Source organism: Diospyros lotus, chromosome 15 (assembly GCF_014633365.1).
Source record: "Diospyros lotus cultivar Yz01 chromosome 15, ASM1463336v1, whole genome shotgun sequence".
NCBI lineage: Eukaryota > Viridiplantae > Streptophyta > Magnoliopsida > Ericales > Ebenaceae > Diospyros > Diospyros lotus.
Genome location: NC_068352.1, coordinates 24260199 through 24288109, shown reverse-complemented (window position 1 = coordinate 24288109; position 27911 = coordinate 24260199). Strand labels below are relative to the sequence as shown.

Below are 27911 nucleotides of genomic sequence, written 5' to 3'. Positions count from 1 at the left end.
GCCTTTGTGTTAAAGCCTAATGTTGCCTCATCCAAATTGAATTGTTCAAAGCAAATTTGTACCATGTCAAAATTTTAAAGATAAATAATAATTAATAATTTTGATGCTTGAGGTCATTATTGAGTATTTGAGAATTTAAGAAAAAATACTAATTTATGTTATTTTTAGGGAATAGACAATTAGGGCAATTAATGATTTTATTTGGAAGTATTTATGAAAATAATAAAAGAATAAAATAAATTAAATTGGTGATTTCTGAAAATTTTGAGGCACAACTCAAATAAGAAAGAAATAAAGTATCGGGTGTAAGTGTAGGGTTTTAAAAGTTATGGGATTTAAATGTAAATTCTGAAAGTGGGCTAGGAATTTCTTTAAAATTAATGGTGTGCGTACATATGTTGAAGATGATCGCAACTCGGGTGGTGGTGCGTGCGTGGGAAGGCAAGGGGGATTTTGTTGATTTTCCAGCAAGGCCAATCTCAAAACGATGTTTTTGGGCAAGGCGGTGGCAGCTTTGCGCAGCTACTATTGCCCCACGTGGCCGCGCCTCAACCTTTCATTTTTGCCTGTTTTAAAGCCCATTTCGAGCATTTTCAAGCAGCAAAAGTGGGGAAAAGAAGAGGACGCACACAGAGGAAGGAAAAATGAGAAATTTTGAAAAAAAAAATAAGGAACTTTGGCATTATTTGGTGTTTAAAGTGGCTAGGTACGTGGATAAAATTATTAAAAGTATTGCATGTGAAAATTATACATTTTTTACAGTTAGATTTGATTATTTTAGGCCGTAATCTTATTATTTTATGTAAAATATTTTACTCTGTAGCAAGAGTGTGGTAGGCAAAAATTGATCGAATAAAGGCAAGTTCATAACCCCTCTCTTAGTGCGCTTTAATCCCTTTACAAGTCCTTGTCGTTTTTCATATTTTATTCCCTCCATTGTAGTTATTTAGTTCCACACATTAATTGTGTAACCACGCGCGACAACCATTTTATCATTGGTGCAATGTTTCTTGTTAATCGACACAGAGCTTTGTATAGCCCCATTTCCCTGGGAATGATGCCGTACTTGGTTGGGTTAGGTTCCAGATGAGAATGTGTGTGTCGGTTGTGGATCTTGGGTTTTTGTGTGTGAAATTATTACTTATTTAATTACAATTGATGTTGACAGTGTGTGTCGGGGTTGGGAATTGCACTAATGTGGGGTCATTTCCTGTGAATGCTTGAGTACTGGCATCTTAGGGTGTCTAGGGTGTGGGCGAAGCATGATGTCTGGTTTATGAGGGCCTTGTATTACGTTTTTTTTTACTACGCCATTGCATTCTTATTTATGCATTGCATAGTTCCATTGCACGCAATTATTATTAATACTATTATTATTGTTATTCTAGGCGGGAGTACCGTGCCGATCCGGGTGACGAGAGTACCGGCCTAGGGGAGCTTCAACTTGATTTTTAAACTAGCTCGGGGGAATCCCGAGAGAAGACTGTTAGATTAACTCGAGAAGGTCTTGAAGGAAGACTTAATTGGATGTGGAGATCTGTGTGCGTGATTTACAAGTGGAGGGCCCGAGAAGACTTAGGCTCCTGTGTTGGAGCACAGAGTATCGGAAGGTTAGAATTCAACGTGTGAGCACATAATATTTATTGCTTGCCAATTCATGGCAGTAGTAGGTTTGTTAGGGACTTGGGTGCCAGTGTCTTCTATGTGGGCCCCAATGACAATTATGTGCACATTTACTTATGCAATTAATCTTTGTCTGGTGTCTCATGATGTGAATGTGTACGTCTTGCGCACGGGGTGTGCAAGTTGCATTGGGTTATTCTCTTGAAGCCCTAGCCTTTATTTCTTGTATTCACTTGCTTAGTCTTGTGACTCACCCTTGTTTTCCATTATTCCAGGTAAGGGAAACGCCTCAGTTGGCGGGTTCGTTCAGTGATGGTGGGACTGGTTCGTCGGGTTATAGTGCCGTGTGCAGAGCTCTCCTGAAGATGGGGTCCTGGGCTTTGATTTATCTTGTTGGTTTTTGGAACTTAAGTACTTCGTTGTTAACCTCGTCTATATAACTCATTGCTAATTGTGTGACAAGAAAGTCATGGTTCGTTTTGCATTGAGTAGATGTGAGTTGTTGGGGTGTGTTTTTATTCTATATCATCCTATTAATGACCCTCTCACAGATCCTCTATGCTAGCGGGGGCTCTGGGAGGCAGGTTGTAAGCACCCTTGCCCGGATATCCCAACCATCTGAACTACCCGAATGGGAGCACTTACGGGAGGAGAAAAAATAAAACACAAGATAGAAACTATCTTGGCATGCATACACAAAAATTAAAACAACGGAAGTTAAACTATACACATGCATGCACTACGGGTACCTCGCTAGCACAGCAGTCACATGATAAATAAATGAAATACAAACTCCTGCACCAACATACATGAGGCACGGGGAATGACTTGGCACAGTCAGAAGTAATAGAGTAAATCCTACGAAAACATCAAAGTTGATGGGGACTAACGGAATTACCTGTACACCATACCGATTCTGCTGCCAGATGCTGACTCCCTTGCCCTTGACCCACTGTAATATCCCGAAATTTCGGTAATGATATTAATTATTAAATTTTGATTAATTATTAAATTTTGGCATTTGAGGATTTAAGGTAATCAAAGAGTGGTAAAAATAATACTGCTAATAATAAAAAATGTGTAAATTATGTTAACTTAATTTGAATTAATTAATTAATACATATTGATAATATAATCAAAATAATAATAATGAGTTAAGAAATTAACTTAAATTAATTAATTAATAAGTTTAATTTGTGGCTGTGGTGCGCGTGAATGGCTTGGAGGCCAAGATTGACACAGTGACCTTCTCCAAAAAAATCTAAACACAGAGAGTGAGAGACAGAGGGAGCGAGCAGGGAGAGAGCTCACGAGAGATTGAGGGGGAGAGATCGAGACCGAGAGAGATTGAGGGGGTGAGATCGAGACCGAGAGAGTGAGGAAGAGAGATCGAGAGAGAGGGATGGCCAATCGGCCATGGCAGCCACTGCCATGGCCGACGAGGAGCAGCCGCGGCTTGAAGAAGTCGCGGCCATGGCGACGTGAAGCAGCGGCAGTCGGGGCGGCGCGGTGGCGCGCGGTGATGGCCGGAGGCAGGCCCGGCGACCAGCGGAGGGCCGGACAGTGAAGGCCGGCCGCAGCCATGCGTGGTTGCAGGCGGCCGGATGCGTGGGAGGAGAAGAAGGAGGCAGCAGCGCGGGGAAGAAGAAGAAGAAGAAGAAGAAGAAGAAGAAGAAGAAGAGAAGAAAGGAAGAAGAGGAAAATGAAGAAGAAAAGAAGAAGAATGAAAGGAAAGGAGAAGAAGAAATGGAGTTGCAGGCGCGGGTGAAGCAGGGAAGAAGAAGAAGAAGAAGAAGAAGAAGAGGAAGAAAATAAAGAAAAAAATAAAGGAATTTTGGGATTTTTCGACAAGGGAAGTGATCAGTTACTTGGGTAAAAATTTGTAAAAGCATGTTACGTTTAAATTATAAATTTTACGCGATTAGAATTAATTAATTTGAGTCCCGATTGTGTTATTTGCTAGGAAATGATTTAATTTGCATCGGGAGCTCGAGTGAGGTCGGAATCAGCTAATTTCAGGCAAGTTCCAATCCCTTTCCTCGTATTCTTTAATTCCCGTGAGAAACCCCGTGATTTCCTGTATTTTATCACCTCCCTTACTTTAATTCGGCACATTGCCTTATTGGTTGAACTATTATTCATTTGTTTTAATTTAAATTAAATCTGAGGCTTCTATAATTTTATTCGTTGTGAGCCTAAGGGGGTTTGTACCGCCCCCACACCTTTCAGGAATGATGCTGAACCAGTTTGGGGACTAGGTTCCTAGACGTGAGGGTTTATTTACGATTTTATTGGGTTTTCTTACAGTTTTTCTCAGATTTATTTATGGTTCGGTTAGAGCTATCGAGCAGTGGGGCAGGGGTCGGTTGTTGGTGACGTTGGGGTAGACTATGGTACGGCCCTGATGTGGACCGTCGGGTGGACACCCCTAGTCACTGACCGTTGACCGGTGCCGGGCATTGCTGACTAGCTCTGCCGGTATGTGATTTACTGCATGATTAGATACATTGTATTACTGTTCATGATTTGATATGCACATGGGTACGGGATGCATATTGGGATATCCATTTATTGAGAATGCTTGGACACGGACATTCTAGTTTGGTTAGGTTGCATCCAGCGCGAGCATATGCATGGCGTGTGGTTTACTATGTGGGCGGAGCATGGCCTGATGCCTGGATGTATGGGCGCCTTGTATCACGTTGATGCTCACTACGCCATTGCATTTCTATGTGCATTGCATGGATACTGGTAGTATTTAGTTCTCGGACGGGAGTACCGTTCCGAGGGAGCCTATGGCTCGGTTGTCGGGAGTACCGACGGATACAGGTGACGGGAGTACCGGCCTGGGACAGCGCGCGCAGGTTTGTGGAGACATTTGTTGCCTTTCAGGGCAGCGGCAGGTTGGTATGGGACTTGGGTGCCAAGTGTCTTATGTGGGCCCCCAAGGACCGGTATGTGCTTTTATTTTATTATGCTATTGAGCTGTTGTGTTGTAGCGTCTCATGGCTTGTGTGTACCTGGGGATTTATTCTGGGGTGAGACTTCTGGTTTTGTGTAGCCTTATGCCTTTTCTTCCTTATGCTTGCTGAGTCTCTCGACTCACCTTGCTTTCCATCATTCCAGGTAGGGGCGGCGTGGGCCATAGCAAGGGAGTCAGCTTTAACGGCAGAGTCGGTGTGGTGTACAGGCAGTCTCGTCAATCCCTGTCAACTCTGATGATTGTGTAGGGTCTACTCTATTATTTTCTTCTGTGCCAGGTGTTTTCTCGAGTCTTGTGTATTTCGGCACAGGAGTTTGTGTTTGTTTATTTATCTTGTGACCGCTGTGTTAGCGGGGTACCCGTAGTGCATGCATGTGTTTTTCTTCGCTTCCGTTGCTCTCATCTTTGAGTATGCATGCCGGGGTGGTTTTTGTCTCTGTGTTTATTACTTTTCTCCTCCCGTAGGCGCTCCCGTTCGGGTAGTCCGGGCGGCTGGGATATCCGAGCGGGGGTGCTTACACCCACGCTGCCACTACCTGGAATGATGGAAAGAAAAGTGAATCGAGAGACTCAGCAAGCATAAAGAAAGGAAAGCTGAAGGCTGAACATATCCAGTAACCTTTCCCCGAAACACTAACTCCCAGGCACACACAAGCCATGAGATGCCCAACACAGTATAAAAGCGTAAATAAAAGCACGTATCAGTCCTTGGGACGCACACAAGACACACGGCACTCAAGTCCCATACTAACATGCCACTACCCTGAAAGGTAACATATACTTCCAACAAACCTGTGCGTGTCGTCCCAGATCGATGCTCTTGTCACCCGAGTGCTCGCGTCGGTCCTCCCAATACCTGAGTTGTAGAATAATCGAGCCATAGGCTCCATCGGAACAGTCCTCCCGTCTGAGACCTGTGAATTGTCGGTAACCATGCAATGCACATAAGATGCAATGACGTAGTGAGTATCAACGTGCTACACTGGCGCCCATACATCCAGGCATCAGGCGTCGGTCATCTCACATAGTAAACCACACGCGATGCATATGCCTGTACCTAATGTAATCTAACCATGCTAGAATGTCCGTGTCCAAGCATACTCAATAAATAAATCCCCTAATATGCATCCCGTACCCATGTACATATCAAATCATGAACGGTAATACAACATATCAAATCATGTAGTAAATCACATACTGGTAGAGCTAGTCAGCAGCATTCGGCACTGGTTAACGGTCAGTGACTAGGAGTGTCTGCCCGACGGTTCACTTCAAGGCCGTACAATAGTCTACCCCAACGTCACCAAACAGCCAACCCCTGCCCCACTGATCGATAGCCCTAGCCGATCCATACCCAAGAAATCCATAAATAAACCCGTACCTCTACGAACTTAGTCCCCAAGTTGGGTTCAGTATTATTCCGAAAAGAATGGGGGTGGTACACAATACCCCGTAGGCACACAACAAATAAAACCCTAATAAAATCATCGATTTGTATAATTAATACGCAAAATCAAAACGAATTAAGGAAAGACGCGGAATTCATAAAATGAAAGGAATTCACAAATGTAGAAAGGAGCTTGCCTCTATTTAGTTGTGTCCAGCATTTTCATGCTTGCACACCACCAAATTAATACACGTTGCAAATTAACAAAAACTCTCAAAATTAATAAAATCGGACCCAAAATAAAATTCTAACTGTACAGAATGATTAATACATATTTCTCTACTTACTTGGCTAATTAAACTTAGATTAAACCAAGTTTAATCTTAAATTCTTCCCACTTTTACAGGTTTAACGCGTCATTTCTTCTTTGTATTTCTTCATTTCTCATTGCAGACGACCATCTTCTTCACCACGCTCTTCTTTTGCAGCCCAATTTACTCATTTTATAGCCCTTATATTTCCTTGTCAACCAAACAATTCACGCTCCCCAATAAGCTATGATTTAAGCCATCAAGTCTAATTTAATTAATTTCATAGCGCCCCAATTATATTGCTAATTCTTGGCCATACTTGCCCCCACAAAGTCAACAGAAGCTATCCTAATTTGTCTGATCAAATTTGCATTGAAAATGGAGTAAAATGAAGCTGGAAGAAAAAAAGAAAGAAGGGAAGCGCAAGGCACCAACGTGCACCATGTGGCGCGTAGCTGGACCGCACATGGGTGCCTAGTGTGCGCCCCTGAAATGGCACCGTTTAGGCACTTGATTTGCTGGAAAAATTCAGCATTTTTCCTCCGCATGCGTGCCCTGCTTTCAGGTCGAACCCACGACCTCCTCTTCTTCCCTCGTGCGCGGGACCGCCCCACCTAGCTACTCCTTCAATATATTCTTTCACCTAATTAATTTTAATGTAATCCTAGCACAATCTTCAAAAATTACATGAAGACCCCATAACTTTCAAAAATTATCACATACACCCCACTTATTAATAACACTTATATCCCAAACATTCCTAAAAATTCACCTAATTAATTCCATAAATAGTTTTAAATAATTTAATTAATTACCCTTAATTTCTTATTTCCACAAAACAACATAAATTATTATTTTTTCTTAAATCTCCAAATACCCAATAATGACCGCAATATTGATATTTATAATTATTATCTATCTCTAATTTTTGAAATATACACAGGTTGTTACAAAATTAATTTAACTAATTGTGAAACCCAACATTTTGTAGTGTACATTACTTTTAAAGATGTTTTCTTATAATCATAATATTATTTATATTTTAATTTTTTATACTTACAAAACTATAATTATTTTTTTAAAATTATTAATAATTCTTCTTTATAAATTATCAACTACATTTCATAAAAAGTGTTTATAATTTTCTAAAAATACACTTTTTATTATGTAAAAATGTTTATAATTTTAAAAAATTGAAAACACTTATAATTTTTGAAAAATATTTAATAATTTATGAATAAATGTTATTCATTTCTTAAAAAAGTATCTCTCCTTATGTAAGTGTTAAAAGTTAGTGTATAAATAAATTAGTGTTTTACAATTCAAATGTGTGAATTTTTAAGCAATAATTTTGTAAACAAATTAATTATATTTATTGTCTTATATATCTTAATATTAATGTGATTATTTGCTATATATTGTCACGTGGCACATTAATTTTCAATTTGGACAAATGGGTCTAAGACAATGTTAGACTAAGTCTAACTAGATAGATATTGTAGATTATTTAGACATTAAAAAACTCGTGACAAATATGTCTAAAACAATGTTAGACTCTTTTTACGAGTTTATTATATGAATATTTTAATTTATCTACTTAGCCCAAATCAATTTTTATCTCTCAATTACTCAAGAATTTTAAAATCATTGCATTCTTGTAAATGTATTTATAGACGATAGTGTGTGTAGCAATCAAAATATACAAACAACAACAATAAATAAATGGGTTTAACTAAATAAATTATAATTTATCAATTATTACGATGATATTTTTTCATAAATTCCTTGTGTATCTAGATAAATTGACCATATATCCCTTTAATTTTGTCCATTTGGATCAAACACTAACTGAAATTAAAATTCTATTTACAGAAAAAAGAAATTAAAATTCGCCCAATCAATATTTAAATTTTTTAAAATTAGTCATGACACTTTTTTAGATGGACAAAGTTTAGGGATATTATGGCTAATTTAAAATATATATATAAATTAATTCATAAATTTTAAAATTTAGGATATGCTCGAACCAAGTAATCAAAGTTCATAGAGTATTTAATCAATTTACCTTTATATTACTTGGGTTAAATATATTTTATTTTCAATAAAAATCAGTATAATATTATTATAAATAAGTGTTTGATCTATATATATATATATATATGTGGTAGATTTTACGTATCCCTAAAGTTTGGCTAAAAGACGCCAACCATCATATATTTACAGAAATATCATTAATTTCCTTTGAACTTAACTTCTACATAACTCATAATTTCTTGCCACTAATTAATGTTAATTAATTTTATAAAATTTTCAAAATGCTCTCCTCTTTCTCCTTTTGAAATTACAACAAAAATACTGTTAAAATCCAATATGAATTTCGCACATACTCATTTTGGGTTCCATTACATGAGAGAAAATTTTATTGCTTTTGCTTATTAGAGACAAAGAGATAGGTGATGACACAAAGAAGAAGAGACAAGAGAAGAGAAAGAGATAGAGAGAAGAATAAAGAAGAAAGGGAACCTTAAGTGATATTTTTTTCATGTTTCAATTTTGAATTTATTTTCATAATTACAAATTCCAAAACAAAATTGCTAATTCTTGGAATGCACTGTAACGTCCCGCATCGAACGATAAGAAAGACCAGATCAATTTATTCTGATGGCCTTATGTGAACTTTCCAAGAGTTACCCATCCTTGAGCTACTTTAGTTCAAACACGCTTAACCTGAAAGTTATTTATACACATTCAGCTCAAAAGGTATCCAGTTGGTATTGTTTCCTTCTTTACTATCCTCAATATATATACTAACCCATCTAGAGTCTCTTCTTGGATCTAACATTGGGCTCTCGGGGTATTACATTCTCCCCCCTTGAGCATATGACGTCCTCGTTATGTAACCTTACAATTAGTCACAGATCTTCTCTCCTTTGGGGGCTGACCTTACAATTGGTCATAGATCTTCTCTTTTTTGGGGGCTGCCATCCAAGAAATCTGCTAGGAACCACTTCTTGTTCGGGCCCTCATACCCCAACGCCACTCCTCGCCCTCATCGGACCGCCTTCTCCAAGGGTCAGCTTTGATACCACGTGTAACATCCCGCATCGAGTATAGGAAGGACTAGATTAACTTACCTTGATGGGACTACATGAATTTTCTAGGGATTACCTATCCTTGAGCTACCCTAACTCAAGCATGCTTAACCCATGAGTTATTTATTCACATTCAACTCAAAAAGTATCCAGTTGGTATTGTTTCCTTCCTTACTATCATCAATATATATACTAGCCTCTCTAAAGTCCTTTCTTAGACCTAACCCTGGGCTCTCGGGATATTACAGTTTCATATGAGCACATGGCATGATGTGTGATATGGCATATGATATATATATATATATATGTATGCATGTGAATGGAAGGTCTTGTGGGCCGACATGAAACATGTCAATGGAAGACCTTGAGGGCCGATGTGATGCATGAGAACCTATGTATTCATAAGAATGAGATGTTGCATAAAATGCATAATGATGATGGCATGGGGATAATGATAATGACGGGGAACGAATAAATGATTCTTATTTATATCCAGGGAGTCGAGTGTACTTTATTTTTGGTTCATCCATGCCTTGATTCCATTACTTCATTTGTTATATATATACTTGCTGAGCCTTGTGGCTTATCTTACTTATTCTTGTCATTTCAGGTAAAGAAAAATTAGTTATGGAGGGCAAGTTCAGTGGGGTTAGTGTAATACCCTGAGATACCGTAAATATCCTGATTTTAGGCTCTAGAGAAATTTCAATGAGTATGTATAAATTTAGTAGCGAAATTTATTTAATGATATAAGGTATGTGTCCCTAAAGAAATTATTAGAGTTTTAAATGTTTATTAAATTTATTTTTTTAGTGTTATGTAATTAATTTAGTTTAATTATGTTTATATGATATGTAATTAATTTATATGCTTATGCCAGAAAATATAGTATGAATGTATATGTAAATATAAGTATGTAAATAGGCATGTAATAAGCATAAATGTATATGTATAGGTATGTATGCATGAATATAAATAGGCATATGTATAAATGTATGCGTATGTATATATGTATAATATAAAGGTGTATATGTATAGGTATATATATATATATCTGTATATAAAAAAAAAATGCAAAATTTGGCAGAAGATCGGAGTATGCGCACGCCATGCTTTGGCCGCGCCTGCAAATAAGAAATCAGGAAGAGGGGGGCGTTTAATGGGAAATGACCTTAGGAATGGCCTCAGGGACGCGTGGCACCCTTGATTTGACCGTTCGCGGTCGAGTTTGGCTATAAATAGCCGCGATCAAGCAACCCCATTCATCCAAAAATTTTTACTTCTTAAAGTAGTCGATTGGGGCAGCGTTTGCGAGTTTTGAAAGTAGGGTTGTGATCCTTGCATCGTGGGAAAACTTCCTAGAGCATTTGGTGGCTAACGGAGCAGCGAAGAAGAAGAAATCAAGCTCGCCGGAAAATGCGCAAGTCGCCGGAGCCACGCCTTTGATCGACAAATCGAGGTACTTCTTGTGCCTTTTTCTCAATTTTAAGGCCATATTTGGGTTCGGGAGGTCGAGTTTAGGGGGGTTAGGACCTCGTTTCGAAGCTCGGGAGGTTCGTCGGCGGCGAGGAAGCCGCTGGAGAAAAAGAACCAGACCGGGCGCGTGGCTGCACTCGCCCGCGAGTGGGAAGAAGGCGCGTGCCTCCCACGCACTAGCAAGAAAAGAAAAGAAAATGAAATAAAATCGGAAAAAAATTTTGAAAATATTTCAAAAATTTCCAAAAAATTTGGAATATTGTTTATTTCTTATTTTGTGAAAGTTTTTCTGGAAAATGCTAATTTTATTATTTATTTAAGTAGTTTTTCTATTATTGAAATAAGGAAAAAATAGGAATTTAAATTGAAAAATTCCAAGAAAATTCCAGAATACTAGAAATATTATTTAAGGAATATTAGTAAATAAACATTAGATTTTTTGGAAGTTTAGATAATTATTATATAATTTTGAAGAGATAAGGCTTAGAAATAAAAGAAAAATTGAAGGAATTATGAAAAAAATAGTAAAATGATATTCTAAAAATAAATTGATGTTTTAGGAGTCCTTGAGGGCAAGAAGATTGAGAAATAGCCGCTCGGCATGATTTTCAAGACCGGCATGCTTTTCGAGACAACTTAGCTGTAAGTGTACCATTTCAAGCTTAGTACTATTATATCTTCGAGAATGCTTACATCATATTGACATACTATGAAATGTACCCATCATGTAGATTGCATCCATGATATGACTATGAAATGCATAAATACACGTTAATGTCATTGATCACATGCATATGAGGCTGTAGGGAGTACGAATTGGCACCGCTGCCTTACCAAGGGTGCACCCATACACCCCAGCTTCGATAGAGGTGGCCGCTAGAATGGTAGGTAGCATGAGGGTGCAGTTGACACCTACGAGGTAAGACATTGCATACACACATGACATAGCATTGTGTACCCTTATTTAGATGATTTATTATCTAACTTGGGTTCGCCCCTGGAACATTCAACGTTCTAGTCGGGATTTGCAGTGATGATACAGAGGTTGGAGATGTGTAGTGACACGAGATGTCAAAAAACAAGTAAATGTACCATGGTATGTTGAAATGTTAATAGTTCAAGAATTATGTACGTTTTAATTTATTTTAAGTAATTGATGTATCAATTTTGTAATAAATGTCATGTTCAGTTATTTATGTAATGCCATGAGCAGGTTCGATTCAGCTTCTGCTTTATAAAATTGTATTTATCTTTAGTGTGTAAATTAAGCACTAGATAGGTCTTAGGAAATTTCGGGAATAATGTAACTTAGAAAAAAAAAAAAAGTCCAAATTTCCTAAGGCATAACACGCCCTGAGAAGGTGGGCTGTTACAGTTGGTATCAGAGCTCAACCAAGTAGGGTACCTAGGAAGGAAAACTTAGACTAAGTCTAGCAGGTGAGAAGTACCAACTTGAGGACAGTTAGGGGTACTAATGGAAGTTGTAATGACAGGATGGCTGGAAACTTCTCGGAGTAGGTCTTGCTTTATCATTGGACCCATCGTCTGGAGAATCGGATCCCAGAACCAAACGAAGGTGTCATGGAACACCTAGTCCAAATGGAAGAGATCCTTAACGATGTACCCCTGAGTTATCGACTCTGGCCTAACCTAGTCCAGCTCTAAATAGATATGATGGTCGGTGTCTTGGAAGGCGACCTGCAGGATTTTGCAGATTGGGTTCGACATGGCAGGCAGTTCCTTAATTTTCGTCTTTATTGTGCACGGATTCGTGAGCTACTAGTAGAGCTATAAGAGCTGGTGCTAGCGGATGAGCCCGACGAAGAGATGGAAGACCCGCTTGAGGAGGAAGAGGAGGAAGGAATTGAAGCTCCGATTGAGGCAGAAGGGGATGAAGGAATGGGTGATCCGATTGAAGCAGAAGAGGAAGACAACATACCTATATTCTGGGCCGGAGATGACCTTCTCGAGTTCGAGGACACGGACTCTGAAGACAAGGAAGAGATTGAAGAAGTGATGAACGATCCCGAGGCACCACCATACGACTCTAAAGATGAGAAGAACGTTTGGATATGGAGGTCATCGGGACCAAAGTAGATCTAGCCAGAAATATTCTAACTATCTACGTGACTTATATAACGTGTTGCTTATGATCTATGTGACTAATGTAGTATGTACCCATGACATTTTGCAGCCGAATATATAATATCTGTAGAATTAATGAAGGAGTTACCTTATTGGATGGCAAGACTTTATTATCTAATCCAAAATGTTACTTTCTTTTAGATGGTGAATACTCAAAGGAGGTTAGCAGTAGGACCTAGGACGCCCAACCAACAAGTTGGCAATATAGAAGGGAACACAAGTGGGCACCCGGAAAGCGACTCTAGCCAGCAGATTGGAAGCAGTCAACTGGATCAAATTGAGTGAATACTGGGGAGTATGGTGGGATTCATACAAGAAACTCACTCCCGAGACAGCCATACGGTCAACATGCTCGACTTTTATCGTCGACAGAACCTTCCCATCTTTCAAGGAAAACTTGGCGCAGACCCCAGCGAAGGGGAATTCTGGATTGAGCAAACAGAAAAGCTATTAGACCACCTGCATTGTGGAGAAGAAAAGAAAATCAACTGTGCCACTTTCATGCTTCAAGACGAAGCAGATAGATGGTGGAAAAGAGTCAAGAAGGCAATAACCCCTCGAGCTAGGGCACCCTTCATCACTTGGGAATGATTCAAGGAACTATTCAATGAGAAGTGCTTTCCCCTGAATTTAAGAATGAAGAAGGAAAGAGAATTCATGGAGCTAAGTCAAACCAGGGACATGACTGTCGCCCAGTACGAGGATGCTTTTAGCCAATTAATCCGGTACATGCCTATTTATGAAGGGGACGAAAGGATCAAAGCTCAGAAGTTTTTGGGAGGGCTGAATCTGAAGATTCAAAGGGCGTTGAGTAGTATAAGTACTCAGTCCTATACAGAAGTGGTATTGCAAGCCTTTACCATTGAGGCTAACCTAAGCCGGATCGAAGCTATCTAAGGCGAAAGTCAGCAAGGGAGCAGTCATAAAGCAGGCAAGAAGCTGGAACTCTAGAGGCCGAAGTTCAAGCCTAGTACTTCGTGCCAAAGATGCCAGAGGCAACACCATGAGAAGCTGTGCCGACTTGGAATGAAAGGTTGCTACAACTGCGGAGAAGAAGGACATCTCAACCAAAACTATCCAAAGAGAGGAATCACTTGTTTCAACTGCTAGCAGACGGGTTATTTTGCAAAAGACTGTCCCAAACCGCGACTGATGAGCCAATCTCCGGGGACGTCCAAGAATGCTAGAGTACAGCAAGGAAGAGTGTTTCATCTGACACGACAAGATACGACAGAAGACTCAGCCATAATTGAAGGTACTATGTTATTATCTGGTATTCCCATGCATGTTTTGATGGATTCAGGCGCAAGTCACTCATTCATTTCACATGTATTTGCTGAAATATTAGAAGAAAAATCAGAAAACTTGAATTGTCGTATGATTGTGGCAACCCCAATGGGGAAGTCTCTAGAAACTTCTTCAGGATACAAAAATAGGAAGATTCAAATAGGAGAAGTTGAGTTCTTGGTGGATCTAATCCTTCTGGAATTTCAAGATTTTTTTTTTTGCAATCAAGATTAAAAGAGATAAAGCTTGAGATTTAAGTAATTTCAAAAGCTTAAAAGAGCTTTCCCTTGAAATGAAAAATTAACCGAAGATAGACGAACTTACATTTTTAAGAGAAACAAGGGAAGTAGACTTGCTCAATGGAGAAAGATAGGTAGAAAGCTTACATAACCAAAAAAAGATGCAATAAGAACTTGCTTTAATGATGCTTAAACCAAGAGAATAAGAAACAACCAGCTGTAATCCCTTCACTTGAAGCTTCAATGGAGATTAACAATGGAGGAAGAAGAAAAGAAGATGAAAGAAGAGATGAATAAGAACACCAAGAAGAAGAAAATGAGATGGCCGATCGGGAAAGGAGGGAAGAGAGAGAGCAAAAAAAGACAAGAAAAATGAGGAGGTATGGGAGAGAAATGTGCTGCCATTAGCTCTCCAACTATCCCCTTGGCCAATTACCACTTTGCTCTTCTCTTTAAAACACACCCAATGCCTTCCTTAAACCCATTTTGGACATTTGTATTTTTTTCTTTTCTTTTCTCATTTTCTTTTCACCCAATAATACACATAAAATTATTTATATAAAATACCCATTTATGAAATTTCCATTTTACCCTTTGCTTTTTCACACTCAACATATAAGGCAAACCCTCTTTGATTATTTCACCATTTCATTTTCATTTAATTAAAACATCTCATATTATGCACATGGGCTCAAGCCCAATTCAATAGCCCAACTCATTTTTAGGCCCAATGGATTAACTTTTCAACTTGGGTTCAACTCATTTCCTTTTAACTTAACAAAATACAACACAATTTGCACTTGAAGTTAACCTAATTCCAGTACCACAATCCATTAGCGATGGGCTTATTTTAATTTTTCCAACTATCCATTGCATTAGACCTTTCAACCCTTGGCCTAAACCTAATTTAGGCCCAGTATTTAAGAATTTTCAATTCATTGCTAAGGCCCATGCCTTAATACTCAACATCTAAATCAATTCACTCATGATCTCATTAAATCACAATATTTCTAGCACTAAATTCTCGATGCTAAATTATCTTACATAATGAATCATAATTCAAATAAAACTCTTAATTCACTAACAAGTCGTTACATGCGCAACTTTGCGGGCGTCTCACCGAGACCCTAGTCGGTGGAGGGCAGGGACATTGCGGCACATCCAAGCAAGTGGGTGTAGGGGAATTCGAATATGGATTTTTGAGCTTTTTCACCCTCGATGGAAGCTGCTCGGGCGCCCTTGGGGCGACAAAGAAAATTGGTAATTCTGGCTTCCTTGGCATGGAACACAAAATTATTAATACCAAAATTATAAATGATGACACCGCCCCAGCAGTTGATATCCAAACTACCCTATTGGTAGTTTTTTTTTTTGCATCTTTTGGCATTTGATTCCTCACATGGTCCATCAACCTTTCCCCTGGAGCTTTTCCAGAACATGGTGGCCCAGAAAATGGTGGGGGTGGAGGTGGTGTTGTGGGGGATGTGGGTGAAGGTAATGGGGTGAATGGATTCCCATCTTTTCTGCAAGACAAAAATAAAATTGGAAATTAGGAGTATAAAATAACAAATTTAGATTGATCCCTTAGGTGTCCCCTCTGCAGATCCTAAAAAGTTTGGGAAGACCAAAAAGAGAGAACACTTAATTGATTTGTATATCAGATATGACTTGAAGCAATAGCTTCTATTGAGAATAACAATCATAAGGAATGTGCTGAGAGCAAAAATAATATTCTACCTCTGTTTAATTATATTTATTATCATTTATATAATTAATTGATTATTTAAATTATCTTTATTTTATATATAGTTTAATTAATTTAAATTTATTTTCTTATAATTTTAAATATTATAATTTTATATATAACTTAAATGTTATAATTTTATTTTTTAACTTTTTTTTGTTTTTTTGCTTCCTTAAAAATTTGACCTGTCTTAAATGTAGTAATTAATTGTTAGGAGAAATATGTAAAGTCATGTATAGATAATCAATTTTAAAAATTTGATTATTATTATTTATATAATTAATTAATTATTTAAATTATCTTTATTTTACATACAATTTAATTAATTTAAATTTATTTTTTATAATTTTAAATGTCATAATTTTATTTTTCAACTTAATTGATTATTGTCATTTATTTAATTCTCCTTTTTCCCATTAGTTTACTTCGAAGATGTGCTATATGTTAGACTTGGAGAAATTAAATGCAAATTAAATTTGTGTTTTGAAAATTATATTAAGTGAGTAAGATTCGAATTGTGTGGCAAAGCGTGGGAAAAAAGAGAAACTTAATGGTGGCATGTGATTTGATAAATTGAGATAAATAGGAGAATTTGAAGAAAGAGAAATTAATAAAAGATAACAAATATCTCTCTCTTCATCCTCTCCATTCTCGTTCAACCCTTCCATTTCCTCTATTCTTCTTTCTTGATTATTCTTCTCAAATTTTCTCTTTTTCTTTACTTTTATTTAGTAAATTTTAACTGTATTTTTTTATCCAATTTGGTCTTCTGGTGTAACATAACACCACTATTCTGTCAAGTGCGTGATGTGAATGCAACAAAGAAAAATTAGGCCTTAAGGGTTCGTGTGGTACACACATATGAAACAAATACACGTGAAAATAATAAAAAAAAAAACATCTACCCCTGAATACATATTTCAGAATAAAAATGTTAGTTATTATTTATTCTTTTTTTTTTTCTTGTTATTGTGTAATTTTTATATTTTTTACGCATTGCTTATTATATTACATGTTAATTTAGGTTTATTTTTTATATGGTTTTGGGATAGAGTTATGTGCTTTTAACTGTTCGTCTACCCTTGAATGCATATAAGGAAATCTTTCAAAATCTATAATCCTTTTGTTGTATTCTCATGATTGTAACACGATTATTTTATTTATTTTTTACTTCTTTATTTGATTTTCATTTATTGTAACTATTAAATTATATAACTTTCACTTTAATAATTTTTTTTTTTCTTTACGATATCCATGCGATGATCCACTAGTATTAATTAATATGCAATGAAGTCAAGTCAAGCCAAACATAGAGTGCAATTTATTTTAAATAATATAATATTTATTTTTAAATATATAACATCTTGACCACGAAAAATGATTTATTTTGAATTCATTTATAAAGTTGACAATAAAATTCAACAATTCCAAAAGTACAAGTCAAAAGAAATGCCCTTTTCGAATACTCAGTTTAGCTAAATCGTCATAATTATTAATTTTGAACATTCCAGACTATTGCAATAGCTATCCATTGGGTGGAAGTTACTTCTTTTTGTAAAAGAGGAGAAGCATAAGCAAGATAAAACTTAGAACGGGTGTCCGGGGCAGGGGCAACAGCAAGGCTTGGGGTAGTGGTAGGGGCAGGGGCATGGGCGGAAGCTTAATTGGCATTTTATCTGACTGCCTAGGTGGGAGAATTCGGTTTTTATGTCACTGCCTAGGTTGGACAACCGGGTTTTTATCTCACCTAGGTCGGAGGATTGGGTTTTTATAGCACTGTCTATGTTGGACTCTAACTGCAGGACCTCCCGAAGGAACTCCAGCGCACTCTTTATTTTACCGCTCAAGCTATTCCCTGACTTGAAATTTAAAATTGTTAATACCGAAATTCCAAGTGATAACACCACCCCAGCAGTTGCTATCCAAGCTACCCTATTGGTAGTTTTTTTTGCATCTTTGGCCTTTGATTCCTCACATGGTCCATCACATGGTACATCACATGGTCCATCACATGGTCCATCAGCCTCTCCCCATGGAGCTTTTCCACAACATGGTGGCCAAGGAAATGGTGGGGCTGGAGTTGATGGTGGTGTTGTCGAGGATGGTGGCCCAGCAATAGTAGTACTGTTGAATGGATTCCCATCTTTTCTGTAAGACAAAAATAAAATTGGAAATTACGAGTATAAAAAAACAAATTTAGATTGATCTCTTAGGTGTCTCCTCTGTACATCCTAAAAAGTTTGCGAAGACCAAAAAGATGAGAACACGTAATTGATTTGTATATCAGATATGACTTGAAGCAACAGTTTCAATTGAGAATAACAGTCTGCAGAGAGCCTTATTATTCTGATTAATTAGTGCTTTAGAAACCTATACAGGGTAGGTATGTGGACGTACAGTGATGATAAAATTAAAAATGAAAGAAAAAAATCTGCACTCCATTCAAATTTCTGTGGCATTAGGAATGGATATTTGCAGCATATTTACTTTTAAATGATAGGTGAAACATAATTGGAGCTCCATCTAAGGATCCTAAATTTTGTAATTATTAAATTATGAAATGTATCACTTCGAAGCAAGAGTGCCATGACAACCAACACAAAGGAAACAGGGTGATTTTCGGAAAATGCAGGAGCTCACACAGCTAGATGTGGTAACAGTATGCATTAATGTCTATCTTAAGATAATGCTAATTAAAATCAACAAGAAGTGTTACATTACATTCCATAACTTACTAGTCAAGGAAATTGCATTTCATCAGATTGATAAAGTAAACCAACAAGAAGTGTTACATTACATGTAATGACACTGCGTTCAACATAAAACAATCTTTTTTTATCTATTCAGACAATTACACAATTACATATATGACCGGGTCTTTTTTTACCTGTTCTTTTAAGACAACTTTACTTTTTTGGAATTCACTAACAACACTAAAAAATTTGTTCATTTAGAAAATATGAAAGCTAGGAATCTCAGATGCAATGAAGACTTTTACAAAATTGGTAAATAAAGGTGAAGTGTTCTAACAAATGGTAAGATGATCTTCAGGTATCTAACTGCTATCTTATTATGAGGTGCTTCTCATAAGTACACTCACTACAAATAATGAAATTTCAGAGAAAAGAGAATATCAAACATCTACACCAACCTCATATGTTAAAGTATGCATAAAAAGAAGAAATAAGCCAAAATTTTAGAGCTGAGGCTCTTACTTGAAATTGGGAATGCTCAGCAACTTATCAGGTATAGGCCCATTGAACAAATTATTCTCTATGTTCCTGTTCAAAATAAAGGGAAAAGAAAATGTAGGTCAAGAAACTACAGACTGACAGTATCTCACCCTACCAACTTAGTTATACAGTTATTTTTCTTGAAACATAAGCATTCTACGACAGTTTCATGGTTGAGAAGAGTACAAATCTTTGAGTGTAAGATCTTGCAAAACATCAAGAGTCCCAGAAAGCTGATTATTCTGCAAATGACTGTCAAGTCAATTACAATGTTAGCTTCATTCACACAGATGGAATGGGTGTAAAGCAAGTGCATGAGTGAGATAAATTACTCACAGAGTAGTTAGACATGACAAATTCTCCAGTGAGGGTGGAAGTTGCCCGCTCAAATTGTTGTTGGATAAATCTCTGCATCAAGATCAATAGTCTAAGAATAACCAACAACTGGGGAAGTAAAACGTGATGGTAGACACTTATCAAAAGAATAAAGCCTTACAGATTGAACAACCCTATAAGGCTCTGAAAGGCGTCGGGTATTTCTCCAGTCAATTGATTTCCGTTGAGAGACCTGAAACATGAAAAGATATATTGTCAGCGAACCAAACTCTTTGCAACAAGCAACCTTGATAACATAGAGAAAAGAGGGAGAAAACCTACATAGCGAACAGTAGAGTTAGAGACGACAAAGAACTTGGGATGCTTCCACTTAGCTCATTATCTGAAAGGAAACTGTCAAAGGTAAAGGCTATTATATGTTCTGCATAAATGGATAGAAAATGCTAAGGAAATTCAAGATCATAAATAACCTGAAGTACAAAATGAAACAAATCCAACACAATATAATATGGCATTACGTACAGGGTCTGCAAGGTCACTGGAAGATTGGAAGGAATGCTACCCCCAATGTTGTTGTTGCTCAGTTGTCTGCAACAAATAATAGCAAAAGCATTGGGATGGCATTAATAGAGAAATTAAAGTGCACGCATCATACTGTGTGTGTGTGTCTGAGAGAGAGAAAGAGAGAGAGAGAGAGAGTTGCAACATACATATCTTTGATAGAAGAAAATGAGCTTAAGCTGTCACCTAGTTCTCCTCCCAAATTTGCATCAATAAGAATTCTGAAAAATTGTACAATTGTATGAGGATTGAAAGTTGGCATTGTTGACAAAATCATATCTCAAGATGCAATAGCAGAAGGGTTTCCATACATTGAACTAATATCTGTATTGTTACATACAACTCCTTGCCAAGACTCAGTGCATGGGTCTCCACCATTAGGAACCCATCCAGGAAGCGACGGGCATCCAAGTGCAGCATATAAACCATTAATTGCAGCAACTGATCCAGCATAGAAAATGAATCCAGTGAACAATGATAGAGAAATTCCATAGGAAAAGAGGCAGCAATGGGAAAAATTTTAGTAAAGCATCAAAGATGCCGCAAGAAGGAATCTAGGAGGCAATTAGGAGAAAGTTCCCAGAAAGGCAGATATAGTTTCGGGGAATGTGAAACATGAAAAAGAAAATAACAAGCCATTCTTTTCATTCTCAACGGAAAAAACAAGAGAAACAAAGGAAGATATAATACACCACGTTTGTGAGAAAATTTCAGAAACTTATCAACTTTAAACTCCAATGGAGGGCATAAAACAACAACCAGTTATCAATCCAAAAGTTGTAGAAAACGCACGCATAATCAAGAAGAAATTCAAAAGCAAAATTGCTTTAGAGAGGGAATGCATCATAATTTTAAGACTATCACTCAGGAGCTGTAGTCGAAGCAGGAAGACAATAATATTCAAAGTAAATATTACACCATTCATTTAACGCCACCCCAGGAAAATAAAAATAGCCAAAAAAAAGAAAAAAAAATAATTACTCCAATTGAACTCGGTGCCGGCCCAACCATTAAGCCATTTATGCCATGGCATAAGACTTCCAAATTTAAAAAGTCTCAAATTTTAAAAATTATAATACATATATTTTTAATAATAATATTTTATTAACTGACTTGGATAATCAAATAAAATATATACTTTTTATTCAACACATATTTGTAAAATGAAAAGTTATTAATTATTGATGAATTTTATCTTTTTAATACTATCAATTTAATAGTTTATTTTGATTTCTTCTATAAGAGAATCATGAATGTATGATTTTTTCTTCCATTGATCTTCTTAGAGTTTCAAGAAAAATTAATTTTATTTTTTTTTATTTATTGTAATAAGTTATTTTGATTTTTTTTTATATCTTAGATATTATATTTTAATTAAAAATTTATTATTGTTAAGAGATTATTATATTTTATATTTGATTGAATTTTAATTTTTTTAATAAAATAATAAAATATTTGTATAAAAAAAATATATTATTTATTTTTATATTAATACTCGAAGGCCTCAAGGAACCTTTTCGCTAAGGCCCCAGTTTTGTTGGGCCAGCTCTAATTGAACTAAGCAAGTACTACCCTCTAGCTCACTGTGCATGAGCCTTCGGTTTTAAGGAGACATGGTAACAGAAGCCTCTCTCTTTCTTCCTTTTTTTTTTTTTTTTGTTTTTATTTATTTTCTTCCCCTTCAATTTCTAATCAACCAACCAGCACAAGAAAGTAAGAAGTAACTTATCTGTCTCAACATGAAAAAGAAAATGACATGCCATTCTTTTCTGTCTCAACGGAAAAGAATGGCATAATACACCACGTTTGTGAGAAAATTTCAGAAACTTATCAACTTTAAACTCCAATGGAGGGCATAAAGTAACAACCAGTTATACAATCCAAAAGTTGTAGAAAACGCATTCATAAACAAGAAGAAATTCAAAAGCAAAAATGCTTTAGAGAGGGAATGCATCAGAATTTTAAGACTATCACTCAGGAGCTGTAGCCGAAGCACAGGAAGACAACAATATTCAAAGTAAATATTACACAATTCATTTAACGCCACCCCAGGAAAATAAAAATAGCCAAAAAAAGAGAAAAAAAAATTACTGGTCCAATTGAACCAAGAAAGCACTACCCTCTAGCTTACTGTGCATGAGCTTTCGGTTTTAATTAAGGAGGCATGGTAACAGAAGCCTGTCTCTTTCTTCCTTTTCTTTTCCTTTTTTGTTTTTGTTTATTTTCTTCCCCTTCAATTTCTAATCAACCAACCAGCACAAGAAAGTAAGAAGTACTTGAGTGAGTTCATCTTTACCGTCGGCAGGATTAGTATATCCATGCAAAAGTCGTGCCGCATAGATCAATACAAACGCCGTAAAGACCTGTGCACAGCTCAGACAATTTACAGCAGATCTCTTGCTAGCCATCATTCAAACCCAGCCTCTCGCTTCAATTCCCTCTTTCTAACAAGCCACCTCTCATCACATTGCCCACGGACCAACCTCCAATGATCTGAAAAGCCAAGAAAAAACGGAACAAATGTCAGTGATCTCATCATAGCTCTACAATTCACAAGCACCACTCGCCTCGCAAAACCGAAATCCCGCGAAATCCAGCAGCCAATAAACTAGAATTGCATTCCAAGCAGGTAGGAAGTACGAGACAGAAAAAGGAAAGACAAGTCAAATCTGGGATCAGAAATGAGCGTAAAGAGAGCTTGAACTTGGAGGAGGACGACGGATGATAAGTGTCCTTTATACATTTATTTTGGCTAAAAAATTTAGTATTTATTTATTTAATTATCACAAATGCAGGTAGATGCAAGAAGCAAGCAGCAAAATAGATTTAGTATTATTGCACACAGATGGAGCAATAATAATAATAATTTTAAATTTACCCTGTCAATTAGAGGTGGCAAAATAGATTGACGAGCCATAATTGTGTCATATCGACACATATATAATATGATTATGATAAACACGAACACAACATGATTAATTAATCGTGTCAAAATCTTCAATCCTAACACGGACATATTTATTAAATAGGTTATACAACACAATAGGCATAACTTACTTAACAAACAAATTAAACAGACACGACACGGTAACCCACTTATTAAACAGACACGATACATTAACACGAATAAAAACCTATTAATATGAATAAAATACGTTTAACCTGTTAAAATAGGAATATTCTCAACAATCAACACATATATTAGATATACTAATTATAATTATTTCATTTTATAATTTTTATAACCATGAGATCCAAAAATTTAAAAATTTATATATTTGATCTACTAATTATAAATATTAAATTATAATCATAAATTTTTTAATACGTAATAGTTTTTTTAATATTATAATTATTTTTAATTTATTTTTATAAATTAGTCTTAAATGTGTCATTTTGTATATAATCGTGTTAACCTGTTCAGATCAACCCACTAACTCTTTTAATTAAACGTGTCATTTCATATATAATCATGTTAACGTGTTCGGGTCAACCCATTAACCTGTTTAATTAAATAGGTCATTACGTGTCTAAACAAATTGACCTATCTAAGACACGAAAATAATCAACCCGTTTATAATCCGAATCCGATTAACCCCAATCCTAACCCGCTTAATTTCATGTTATTTCGTGTCATGTAGTTGGATCGTGTCAAAAATTGCCAGCACTACGCTCAACCAATTTCCCTTGCAATAATATTTGAAAATCCTATTTTACCCTCGTTGACTCAACTTGAAAATGAGGGTAAAATAGGATTTCCACTATCATTCATTAGATGATAAACTTAAAGCTTTTATTAATACTAGTGGATCACCCATGCAATGCATGGATATCATAAAAAAAAAAATTATTAAAGTGAAAATTATATAATTTATTAGTTACAATAAATGAAAATCGTAATAAAGAAGTAAAAAATAAATAAAATAATAGAATATAACAAAAGGATTACAAATTTTGAAAAATTTCCTTATATGCATTCAAGGGTAGATGAACAATTAAAAGCACATAACTCTATCGCGAAATCATATAAAAAATAAATCTAAATTAACATGTAATATAATAAGCAATGCATAAAAAGTACAAAAATTACACAATAACAGAAAAAAAAAAGAATAAACAATAACCAACCTCTTTATTCTAAAATATGTATTCAAGGGTAAAAGTTTTTTTTTTTTGGATTTTCAAGTGTATATATTTGTCTCAAATGTGCGTACCACATGAACCCTCAAGGCCTAATTTTTTTTAATTGCATTCACATCACTCACTTGACATAATAGTGATGCTATGTTACACTAGAAGACTAAACTGGGTAAAAAAATAAGGTTAAAATTTACTAAATAAAAGTAGAGAATAAGAGAAAATTTGAGAAGAAGAATTGAGAAAGGAGAAGAGAGGAAATGGAAAGGTTGAACGGGAATGGAGAGGAAGAAAAGAGAGAGATATTTGTTTTCTTTTATTAATTTCTATTCTTTCAAATTTTCCTATTTCTCTCAATTTATCAAATCACATGTCACCATTAAATTTCTCTTTTTTCCCACGCTTTGCCACACAATTTGAATCTTACTTACTTAACATAATTTTCAAAACACAAATTTAATTTGCATTTAATTTCTCCAAGTCCAACATATAACACATCTTCGGAGTAGACTAATGGGAAAAAGGAGAATTAAATAAATGACAATAATCAATTAAGTTGAAAAATAAATTTATGACATTTAAAATTATTAAAAATTAATTAAATTGTATGTAAAATAAAGATAATTTAAATAATCAATTAATTATATAAATAATAATAATAAAATTTTCAAAATTGATTATCCATACATGACTTTACATATTTCTCCTAACAATTAATTACCACATTTAAGACAGGTCAAATTTTTAAGAAAGCAAAAAAAAAAAAATTAAAACAAATTATAACATTTAAGTTATATTAAAAATTATAAGAAAATAAATTTAAATTAATTAAACTATATATAAAATAAAAATAATTTAAATAATTAATTAATTATATAAATGATAATAATCAAATTTTCAAAATTGATTATACATGACTTTACATATTTCTTTTGGCAATTAATTACCACATTTAAGACAGGTCAAATTTTTAAGAAAGTAACAAAAAAAAATAAAATTATAATATTTAAATTATATATAAAATTATAACATTTAAAAATATAAAAAATAAATTTAAATTAATTAAACTATATATAAAATAAGAATAATTTAAATAATCAAATAATTATATAAATGATAATAATCAAATTTTCAAAATTGATTATCCATACATGACTTTACATATTTCTCCTGACAATCAATTATCATATTTAAGACAGATCAAATTTTTAAGAAAGCAACAAAAAAAAATAAAGTTAGAAAATAAAATTATAATATTTAATTTATATATAAAATTATAACATTTAAAATTATAATAAAATAAATTTAAATTAATTAAACTATATATAAAATAAAGATAATTTAAATAATCAATTAATTATATAAATGATAATAATCAAATTTTCAAAATTGATTATCGATGACTTTACATATTTCTCTTAGAAATTAATTACCACATTTAAGATAGATCAAATTTTTAAGAAAGCAACAAAAAAAAATAAAGTTAAAATATAAAATTATAATATTTAAATTATATATAAAATTATAACATTTAAAAATAATAAAATAAATTTAAATTAATTAAACTATATATAAAATAAAGATAATTTAAATAATCAATTAATTATATAAATGATAATAATCAAAATTTTAAAATTGATTATCCATACATGACTTTACATATTTCTCTTGACAATCAATTATCATATTTAAGACAGATCAAATTTTTAAGAAAGCAACAAAGAAATAAAGTTAAAAAATAAAATTATAATATTTAAATTATATATAAAATTATAACATTTTAAATTATAATAAAATAAATTTAAATTAATTAAACTATATATAAAATAAATATAATTTAAATAATTAATTAATTATATAAATTATAATAATCAAATTTTCAAAATTGATTATCAATGACTTTACATATTTCTCCTAGAAATTAATTACCACATTTAAGATAGATCAAATTTTTAAGAAAGCAACAAAAAAAAATAAAGTTAGAAAATAAAATTATAATATTTAAATTATATATAAAATTATAACATTTAAAAATATAATAAAATAAATTTAAATTAATTAAACTATATATAAAATAAAGATAATTTAAATAATCAATTAATTATATAAATGATAATAATCAAATTTTCAAAATTGATTATCGATGACTTTACATATTTCTCCTAGAAATTAATTACCACATTTAAGATAGATCAAATTTTTAAGAAAGCAACAAAAAAAAAATAAAGTTAAAAAATAAAATTATAATATTTAAATTATATATAAAATTATAATATTTAAAAATATAAAAATAAATTTAAATTAATTAAACTATATATAAAATAAGAATAATTTAAATAATTAATTAATTATATAAATGATAATAATCAAAATTTTAAAATTGATTATCCATACATGACTTTACATATTTCTCTTGACAATCAATTATCATATTTAAGACAGATCAAATTTTTAAGAAAGCAATAATAAAAATAAAGTTAAAAAATAAAATTATAATATTTATATTATATATAAAATTATAACATTTTAAATTATAATAAAATAAATTTAAATTAATTAAACTATATATAAAATAAAGATAATTTAAATAATTAATTAATTATATAAATGATAATAATCAAATTTTCAAAATTGATTATCGATGACTTTACATATTTCTCTTAGAAATTGATTACCACATTTAAGATAGATCAAATTTTTAAGAAAGCAACAAAAAAAAAAAATAAAGTTAAAAAATAAAATTATAATATTTAAATTATATATAAAATTATAACATTTAAAAATATAAAAATAAATTTAAATTAATTAAACTATATATAAAATAAGAATAATTTAAATAATTAATTAATTATATAAATGATAATAATCAAAATTTTAAAATTGATTATCCACTTTATATATTTCTCTTGACAATCAATTACCATATTTAAGACAGATCAAATTTTTAAGAAAGCAACAAAAAAAATAAATTAAAAAATAAAATTATAATATTTAAATTATATATAAAATTATAACATTTTAAATTATAATAAAATAAATTTAAATTAATTAAACTATATATAAAATAAAGATAATTTAAATAATCAATTAATTATTTAAATGATAATAATCAAATTTTTAAAATTAATTATCCATACGTGACTTTACATATTTCTCTTGATAATCAATTACCATATTTAAGACAAATCAAATTTTTAAGAAAGCAACAAAAAAAATAAAGTTAAAAAATAGAATTATAACATTTAAAATTATAATAAAATAAATTTAAATTAATTAAACTATATAAAATAAAGATAATTTAAATAATTAATTAATTATATAAATGATAATAATCAAATTTTCAAAATTAATTATACA

General features: G+C 33.6%; 1 protein-coding gene across 1 annotated transcript in view; it reads right to left on the bottom strand.

Moving 5' to 3' along the window:
• The window catches only part of LOC127791648 (protein STRUBBELIG-RECEPTOR FAMILY 3-like), an 87833-nt gene extending 64727 nt beyond the window's left edge, over positions 1-23106 (bottom strand). Inside the window, exons 1-4 of the mRNA XM_052321625.1 lie at positions 22714-23106; positions 20729-20858; positions 20567-20638; positions 20379-20444 (exon numbers count right to left, since the gene is read on the bottom strand). Coding sequence (XP_052177585.1) covers positions 20379-20444; positions 20567-20638; positions 20729-20858; positions 22714-22828 — 383 coding nt within the window. The 5' untranslated portion in view covers positions 22829-23106. The remainder of the gene's footprint in view (positions 1-20378; positions 20445-20566; positions 20639-20728; positions 20859-22713) is intronic.
• Positions 23107-27911: the final 4805 nt, after the last annotated feature.